General features: G+C 44.3%; 1 protein-coding gene across 1 annotated transcript; it reads left to right on the forward strand.

Annotated features, from left to right (window-relative positions):
* The first annotated feature begins 1,633 nt into the window (after positions 1–1,633).
* On the forward strand, positions 1,634–9,527 carry slc4a1a (solute carrier family 4 member 1a (Diego blood group)). Its single transcript, XM_080009744.1, has 21 exons — positions 1,634–1,740; positions 2,828–2,908; positions 3,202–3,257; positions 3,692–3,798; positions 3,910–3,956; positions 4,078–4,243; positions 4,349–4,484; positions 4,617–4,683; positions 4,776–4,818; positions 4,910–5,094; positions 5,190–5,397; positions 5,532–5,735; positions 5,842–5,990; positions 6,124–6,318; positions 6,463–6,708; positions 6,988–7,077; positions 7,294–7,460; positions 7,594–7,835; positions 7,958–8,127; positions 8,321–8,494; positions 8,596–9,527. Exons 2-21 carry the CDS (start codon positions 2,882–2,884, stop codon positions 8,671–8,673), a joined length of 2,757 nt encoding a protein of 918 aa, XP_079865870.1. The 5' UTR covers positions 1,634–1,740; positions 2,828–2,881; the 3' UTR covers positions 8,674–9,527.
* Positions 9,528–10,008: the final 481 nt, after the last annotated feature.

Genomic DNA, 10,008 nt, shown 5'->3' on the forward strand with positions numbered 1-10,008 from the left:
AGCACTGCAGTTTTTGTTCGATTACCGATTCGATTGCATTGATAAACAGTCGTGTAGCTTTGGCTCCGGGCTGGGTGCTATGTTGATATAATTGATAAAAAACACAACATATATCATAATATTGTGATATAAATTAAATTATGTCTTTCAAGGATTTGACAGTAAAGTAATGCACTTTCTGAACTTCGTAGACTGTTGTAGTTTTTCTAACTGTTGCCTCAACCTGCTTGGTCATATGCTTATGGGTCAATATCTTATAAAGGCACTCCTCTAAATATCATTCAATAATCAGTATCAAGGAATCAGTCAAAAATATTGTGATCTTTGATTTTGTCAATATCCTTGACATTTTGTCAAGCCCTGCTCTGGCTTGATATTTGGTTTTGCCATTCTAACAAACCACACAGCTTATATCACATAAAATATTAATTGGATAGAAACATTATATAAACTAAAATCACTAATCTGCTACTTATCATAGGGTATTTCCTCATATAAAGTACACAAGCTGCTGAGTCTCCACCCCAATTTCTAACACCCGCCCGCCCCGTCCGATTGGATCAGAATTTACGAATTTATGATCAATGCACAATGTTTGTTTCCCTATCACATTTTAGTTGGCCTAGCAACACATTTCATATTGCTAATACCATTTTAAGAAACAGAAATATCATTCCCTCTCAGCATTTTATAGGTGTGCTACATCTAATCTCTGCGCGTTAAATGCGGTTTAACTGGTTCACAGGCGATTAAGAACACTCCTATCCAAAGTGCCACAGCTGTGTGTGTGTGTGTGTGTGTGTGTGTGTGCGTCAGCATTTTTCTTTTTTCAAGTTGGCAGAGAATATAAACCAGAAAACCTACATTTGTTTTTAAAAGCAGTACATGGCGACAGTATTGCTCAAGAACCACATTAAAGTCACGGTATCAGTCTATGTCAATGCGTGTATGCCATTTCTAAAAAAAAAAAAAATAGTCAGCTGTTGAAGTAATTATTACTATTTTCACTAGCTACATCCTCAACGAGGGTTATTCCTCACGTTTGAGGTTCTGAATCAATGATTAGCATACTGGGAGCGAGTTATTAGATGCGACGATGATAAGATGCACGTTGAGTTTGAGACGTGGGTTGGACCCCGGTCTATGATGTCACCTGACGATGTCCCCTGAGCTGAAAGCAAAGCTGATGGGCTCGAGGGCCCTTATGGAAAAAAGATAAAGTTTTATGCAATTTATCGCACATTCTTATCTTTAAAGTAAGCAACCCCCCCCCCCATGTCATGAGGGAATCCCCGACACGTAAACAAGATGACGTAGCGGGTCAAGAAGCTCTTGCCCTGATACGTCCCCCCCCCGGCGTAACCCGCTCTACCCCCCATGTGCCCCTCAGACCGGCCGAAAGTTGAGCTTGACCCTCGTGCCGCGGTGTCTCTGCCTTGGCCGTCGTCCAGACAAAGTGGGTGCTGGGGCGGGGGTCGAAAAGGGTTGGGATATCCCTGTCTCAAGGTGCCCCGGGCTGATAGTGCTGTTTGCGTGCTGCACGGGCCTTATCTTACCTTTCCCCCTGGGGTGCTGAGGGACCGAGGAGTAGCGGAGTACCCCACTCTCTGTTTTTTTGCTGTGCACACGTCCCCTTGAGTCCCTGTTCACACTTTTAAGCTACGCGTCTTGGACGTACAGTACAGCACCGAGGTCGTCCTGGTCCTGGCGCTGCAGAACACCTGGGACCACCTGCTGCAGGTAAGGGTGTGGTCGTTTCTGACCCCGGGTGAAATACTGGTCTCTGCTGAGATGGTGTAGAGGGGTCCGGAGTAACTCAATACGAGTTACTTCGTAGTAAATTGTATAGTGACGAACGCTTTCGCCGTACCTGCATATTTAGCTTAATCCCATCAAAAATTTTTACTTTTTATTTATTTTTTTAATCTCTGTGGGAATAAAGATTTTGAATATCTAGACATTCAATATTTTGTCAAAAGTTCCTTTTCGTTAATATGTTTCAAGCACCGGCTTTTATGATTTGAAAGAAAACGTTCTCTTCAGCCAGAAATGAAAATGCAAGTCGTATGTCACAATTCTTTCAATGTCGCACTTTTGGAATAGTGTAAGAAGGTGGGAAAAGGTCACAACAACAACAACATCCTAGTGGCCTCTTATCTGTCCAACAGCGCCATTCTTTCTATGCGTTTTTTTTTTTTTTCTTATCATTAAACGTTTCCTCAGAGTTAACGGTTAGAGCACATTAATGAAACATTCACTTAAAAAAAGACTGTTTTTGCGGTATGCTGACCTCTGTGTTCATGTAGAATAAAAAAATATATATAAAATAGGACTCTTAACTCACAACGTGGGGATACTGGAATGTGTTAAAATATTGTATAATAATTCCAATGTATGGTGATATGGAGAACTACACCTACTTAAATGTAGATGTTTTCCAACTCAATATGCTACGTGTGAGTTATTATTTTTGTAGGTGGAACAGGGGTGTACGGCAGAGCCAGGGTGTCACCCAAAGATAAGGACCTGTACATCTCCAACTTACACCGAACTGTGGCTCGCATACACTAACGGCTTATTCATTATCTGCTCGGGGCCTTATCTTTTTATTTGAAGCCTCTGCGAATTGAGATGGCGGCATCTCGACACGAGATTCCCGAAAAATGATTCCGAACTGGCTCTCCTGTGATGAAAAAAGACACATCGGGGAGTTAAGGATAAGGGAGTTGCTTAGGCCGCTTCAAATGAATTAGCGGTATTATCTTGTAAAAGTGATCAAAAGTAAAAGTTGTGATTGTTGTTTGTATAATGACGTGTTGTTCTTCAGGCGATGCACGAGCAAAGCTAGGAGTTTAAGGGCAGACAATCGAAAAACACAGCGATGGAGAGTGATCTAACCTTTGAGGAGGTGAGAAAAAAAAATATTCATTGAAGAGAATGTGAGACTTCTTTAGGTAGAGAGATGGACGTCTGAGTTGTGACAAAGCAATTGCTTAGAAGCTATTCCTTTACTGTTCTGAGTGCTGCATGTGTTTCCCTGACTTCTTGAAAAAATTGCATTCCTGCAGGAATGTCCTTATATTGTGGGATAGCAACTTTAATTCATGTTTGGGTGATGTGCCTTGTCAGTTATAGCCTTGATTTACCCCCCGCGTCCCACTGTTTTTGCTTTAATTTTCCCTTGACGTTCCTGTCATCCAGGGTAGTGAGATGTCGTATGAAGGCAATGACTTGGCCTTCCCCTCTCCGCTGAGACTGTGAGTTCCTCCCGTTTCCTACATTTTATTTTTGTTACATATGTCCTTCACTATCAACAATAACGTGGCTGAGTTTCAGTTCAGGCCCCCTGAGAAATCAAAGACATGGCTGGAGGAAGTCTTGTGGCTTGCACCCACCCCTTGCCCGGTCACACACATATTTGAAATTTCTCCCACACTCTAATATGGACAAGCTGACAATCATAGTTTAAGGAAATACTTTGGGAAAGCCCGCCCCCTTCTGATCTTGGAAAGTATAGCAGGTTTGCCATTACGCAAACAAAAAATTTAAAAGCAGAAAAAAAAAAAACAGCTGCTGGCCTGTTGCCTGTAAGATCTGGTGAGACATAGAGAGGTGTTTCAGCCCCTCGCCCCCCTTCCGTACCCTGATTTTCCAGGATGATTTTTGTGTTCTGTTTCTTCCTCGCCACCAGGACCCCGCCAGGCCACAGTGGAGGCTACGACCAGAAGCAGAGGAGGTGGGAGGAAGAGGAGACCGAGCCTCCCGGGGAGTCCATCGTCATCCCTGCTGACTCAGAGGGTAAGACAGCCTGGACCGACTTTGTATATCTGTGGATGAACTGCTACAAGGTGTGACTGAGGAGGAGGTCATGTCGTCTAAGTTTCCTGAGTGATTCACTCTCTCTTTCAGCCTTTCTCAACCTGAACACCAACGCCAACACAAGAGGTGATGCTCAAGTAAGTCCCGCCTTGGCTTTGCCCTGTAGCCTACGTTTAAAAGACTCCTCCATTGAATCAGAGCCCATCAATTGTCATTAGGGCAAATTCAACATCATAACTAATCGTACTAATACTTCAGACCTATGTGGAGCTCAATGAGCTCCAGGGCAGCACCTGGCAGGAGACTGGTCGATGGGCGGGCTATGAAGAGAACCTCACCCCAGCCACTGGGAAGTGGTCCCCCGCACATGTCTCCTACCTCACCTTCAAAAGTCTGATTCAGCTCCGCAAGGCCATGACCACAGGTGACTGAAAAGCCCTCTGTGAGCTGATGGTAGTTCTGATTGCTTAAAAAAAAAGTTTTGAAGAATCTTCTCTTTGGTGACCATGTCTGTCTTACCAATGCATAGGTGCCATCATCCTTGACCTAAACGCGAGCAGTCTGTCGACCGTGGCAGAAAAGGTGGTGGATGAACTGCAGAACAAGGGTGAAATAGGAGCAAGTGACCGAGACTCTCTTCTGAGAACTTTCCTGATGAGACGAAGGTAAGATCATACAGTACAGTGAAAACCACAACGTTCCCGATGTCCAGCCGCTTGCCAGAATAACCAGGGTTTCTGAGGATAAATGCAAACAGTTTATAAACATCAAACGTGAATGTTTTTTTTTCCCTATAGCCAGACTGGAGCTGTAGTCACCCCCTCAGGAGACATAGCGATGGACACCTTTTCTGTCTCCAAGCAGGTATGAGTTCCTACGTGTTTTCTTAATGCTACCATCACGTATTTGCACATCCGAAATGACCCTCCGTCTCTTGTCTACAAAACATTCTACAGAGAGACACCTCTGACAATATGGAGGCTTCCATCGTCCTTTCAGGTCAGGAGAAACATTGAGATAATCCTGATTGCCACAGCCACCGACCTGCCGAAACGGGGCAGACTGAATGTGTGTCCCTTTCCTTCTCCAGGTGCTCTGGACACGCTCAAGAAGCCAGTTGTCGCCTTCGTCAGGCTGAGTGACTCTGTGGTGATGGAGTCGGCGCTGGAGGCCTCGGTCCCCGTGCGCTTCGTCTTCATCCTGGTGGGCCCCAGCGACAGCGGACTGGACTATCGCGAGAGCGGCCGAGCGATGGGCGCACTGATGGCTGACTGGGTGAGCCAGAGAGAGGACAACGTGTGCTTTAAAATGATTCATAATGTGCGGAGGAGATGGAGAGCTGAACACGCACCGTATCGCATGTCTCGCAGGTCTTTAGTCTGGAGGCCTTCCTGGCCCAGACGGACAAGGAGCTGACTGACGCCATCGCCGACTTCATGGACTGCAGCATTGTCATCCCTCCCACTGAGATCCAAGACAAGGTCATGCTGGAGCCCATCATTGGTTTCCAGAAGAAGATGCTGTCGAATAGGCTACGTCCCGCTGACAGCAGACTGGCATATGGGGACAGGGTTAAAAGTCAGTATATATGTATGCTTTACTCAAACCAAACAAACCTTTGAAACTTCAGATTTATACATTTCATTGGCACTCTCTACAGAACAAGTAGGTGGTGTTAATATCAGTCTTTTGGGTTGTTTTTTCTTTCCAAGTTGAGGTGGAACCGGAGGGACCGAGAGAGGACCCTCTGGCCCGCACTGGTATTCCTTTCGGGGGGATGGTGAGGGACCTGAAGCGACGATACCGCCATTACATTAGTGACTACACAGACGCCCTGAACCCTCAGGTCTTGGCCGCCGTCATCTTCATCTACTTTGCCGCCCTGTCCCCTGCCATCACCTTTGGAGGCTTGTTGTGTAAGTATTCATTTTCAAATAGTGTAACTGGAGATACATATAATATTTTTTGTATTTGTTTTCTATATAGATTTGTACAAGTATGTATTTTGATGTTCTATCCTAGCTGACAAAACGGAGAAGATGATGGGTGTGTCAGAGCTGATGATCTCCACCAGCATCCAGGGCGTCATCTTCTGTCTCATTGCTGCCCAACCCGTGCTTGTTATCGGGTTCTCTGGACCACTGTTGGTGTTTGAGGAAGCCTTTTACTCAGTATGTACACTCTTCACTCCTAGCTAGGTCACAGCCCTGACCAGGGTTTTCACTGTATTTAAATAGATTTGGATTTTCTCAAAGCCGTTTTGTTTGGTTAACATAACGATTTTCGTTCTTTCTCCCGCGCAAGTTCTGCAAAACTCAGGGCATCGAGTACATAGTCGGCCGCATCTGGGTGGGAATGTGGCTGATAGTGATCGTCATCATCATCGTGGCTGTGGAGGGCAGCTTCCTGGTGCGATACATTTCCCGCTTCACCCAAGAGATCTTCTCCATCCTCATCTCTCTCATCTTCATCTATGAGACTTTCAAGAAACTCCTTAAGGTCATTTCATCCTTTCGTCCATTTAAAAGACGCCGACCGTCGCACCGATTTTTCATCGTCTGCGGCCCAATGAAAATGACGTTGTTTCATGTTCTTTCTATGTGCCTATTCCCTTCCCCGCCCAATCCGATTTGAATGTTTTAGATCTTCGAAGTCCACCCTCTGATTTTGAACTACGACCATCTGAATGATTCGTTGGACAACCCCTTCCATCCAGTCATCAAGGAACACAGAGAGTTCAATCCAAACGGCAACTTCACCGTCCAACACCTGGAGTTTGAGAGACCCTATCCCAACACCGCTCTGCTGTCCATGTGCCTTATGTTTGGCTGTTTCTTCATCGCATACTTCCTGCGACAGTTCAAGAACGGTCACTTCTTGCCTGGCCCAGTAAGACCAATTGCCTTATTCACCAAGTACACTGATACCACCAAATTAAACTAGATTGAGTGGTTTGGTGCATTGGAAAGTTACATACTAAGTTTCATAATTTGCCACCCACCTTCAATTCTTGTTGCGTGTCAATACAATGTACCAACTTATTCACAATTCAGTCATGAAATTGAGGATCAAGAGCTTGAATATGCTGGCTGAGATCAGAGAATCAATTCAAAAGAATCCTATGTACTTTGTATTATCATGTCTGATTCTATCGCTGTGCTTCATCAGCTCCGTCGCTTGATCGGAGATTTTGGCGTCCCCATTGCTATTTTCATCATGATCACAATTGACATCTTCATTGAAGACGCCTACACTCAGGTAAGGGATTGATCGAATTTCTGAATTTAATGTGCTGCGATGATGGCAAGTCATTCATCTGTTTTGAGTTGACATATGGTACAGCAGACATTGCATCCAGAATTCATCAAATATGCTCAACACCTTTGTACTTTATGCCTTTAGTTTGATTAGATTTATTTTCTGCATGATAGACCTGCTGAATAAATAATCCTACGTTCCTATGTTGTGATGCAGAAACTGGTCGTACCGAAAGGCATCCAGGTGTCCAACCCAAATGAAAGAGGCTGGATAATCAACCCCATGGGAGAGAAGAAGGCCTTCCCCATCTGGATGATGGCAGCGTCCTGCGTGCCGGCCCTGCTGGTGTTCATCCTGATATTTCTGGAATCCCAGATCACGACGTGAGTAGCACCACTCTGGTGTCAGACTAGAGCATGGTCACTGTAATTCCAGTCCAGTCTAAGAGAGCCCTACCCTCCAGTTTCATTGTCTATGCTCCCCGACCTTTACTTCACTGTCTCTGTGGGACCTCAGGCTTATTGTGAGCAAGCCAGAGAGGAAGATGGTGAAGGGGTCTGGCTTCCACTTTGACCTGCTCATCCTGGTTACCATGGGGGGTATCTCTTCCGTCTTTGGCGTGCCCTGGCTGAGTGCTGCGACCGTGCGTTCCGTCACTCATGCCAACGCCCTGACCATCATGACCAAGGGCCCAAAACCAGAGATTGAGAAGGTGATCGAGCAAAGGATCAGTGGTATCCTTGTGGCCATCATGGTTGGTAAGTGCTGCCATCTACAGCCCTTTTGCTGTCAGAGAGCCAGAGAGTACAAGTTAAAAATAAAAGGTTTCCAAACCTTTGCTATTTTATAACCATACTTTTTTTTTTAACTTAACTTCCAGGTGTGTCTATTTTCATGGAACCTATTCTGAAGATGATTCCCATGACTGCCTTGTTTGGGATTTTCCTCTACATGGGTATCACCTCCCTCAGTGGCATCCAGATGTGGGACCGGATGCGTCTGCTGTTGGTGCCCAAGAAATACTATCCTTCAGAGGCCTATGCTACCAGGGTACAGCAGAGACTTTTACATCTATTCTACTTTGATCTTACCCTGTTATTGCATCCATTTATATAATTACAATTATAAATAATATCTAGGGGATTAAGGAGAAAAGAAAAAGTGTAATTCAACAAGCTGATGATACATGATGTTGTGTGGATTCAAATTGTTTTGGTTTCTCCTCTCTCAACCCCTTTTAAAGGTGAAACCGATGCATATGCACCTATTCACCGTGATCCAGATCATATGTCTGGCTCTTCTGTGGGTGATCAAGATAAGCCCCTTCTCCCTGGCACTGCCTTTTGTCCTTATTCTGACTATCCCCCTGCGTATGCTCATAACTGGCAGGCTCTTCACCCCCATGGAGATGAAATGTGTACGTATCTGACGCGTTATGCACCATTACTCACCACAAAGTCACAGAATGTCAAGTGTACTGATGATTCTCTGTTGTAATCGGACTGAATTTTGTTTCAGCTGGACGCAGATGATGCCAAAGTGACATTTGAAGAAGAACCGGGGCTGGATGTGTACGACGAGTCGCCGCTACCATAAAAAAAACATGTCGTCACATAATCTTGTCATTCACAAAGATTGAAATGACTTGAAACTTTAGGTGCTTACAGTGTACAACAATATACATTTCAACAATTTGTGTGATGTGCCTATCAAAAATGCATACTTGAGCAATTTTCAGTACAACATTTTTGTGAGGGATTTTAATTTTTCCATGGAAATACAGCCTCAATCCCTTATTAGACATTTGCTTATTTTTCAGGATGACATTATGAACTAATGTCTCTTAGACATATTTTAAGATCAACAACACTGAATGTATTTCCATGTTATATGATTTTATATGATGAGCTTAACTTTACCAGCAATCAGCATCCATATAGAGAATAGTTATATTCAATTGTTTCAGGCATATTTAATATGTAATGTATTTCCAGCCACAACTTTGCCTATTTTATTTTCTCTTAGTTTGTCATTTTCAATTGTTTGACATATCTAATGATGTGTTTGATAACTCAATTTCATAATCACATCTGTTTGTTGGGAAGGGGGGGCGGGTGGGGGCGGGTGACATGGTATTTGATTACTTTTGTCTTTGACAGTCAGTTGATATAGGGATACAATTTGTATATAGGAAGATTAAATAATCATACTTCTGCTTGTGAGTGAGACTTTCTTGGCTCTATCCAGAAAACAGGGCGTGTGTGCGTGTGACAGTGCTTTTTAAGAGTGGCGAAGTGGGATGAACAGCAGAGGGAGGTGTAGTCTGACGAGGTAAGGGGGGTGGCGTTGACATACGGACGAGGGGGAAAACTCTTTTGTGTAAATGAACTACGGGGGCATTTTGTGTGACCCCTCATGTGTTTTTTTTTTTTTTTGCGTGCTTGTAATACTCCCCGATTTATTAAAAACATTTCCTTTTAAAGATGGTGTTCTGCTCTCTCGCCGCACAAAAGAGGACGCGCGGCACCGTCGCGCCGACGCGAGCGAGTGGCTGGAGCGCTGTTATTTAGCGACGCCGAGCGCTCATTGGAAAGACGTTTTTGTTTTCCAGGAATCCGGCGGACTGGATTGGACGGTCGGGTTACGCCCACAAACAGACAAGGTGGAGTTGAAGAGAAATACATGAGAGGCAAAAATGAAGCCACCAAACGGCAGCCTCTAATACAACCAAAAAGGCCAGAGCCGTCCGAAATACGAGGCAGACTGACGGGGAACGTCCTCCATGAGATTTTGACTTAGGGAGACTGACTATTACGAGTTAGAATTAAAAAATAATACATTGGACAGGTGACATGACTGTGATGATTTATTATTATTATTATTATTATGTATATTTTATAGTATAGCATTCTACACATCGGGATAGATCCG

This window comes from Zeus faber (genome assembly GCF_960531495.2).
Source record: "Zeus faber genome assembly, chromosome: 11".
NCBI lineage: Eukaryota > Metazoa > Chordata > Actinopteri > Zeiformes > Zeidae > Zeus > Zeus faber.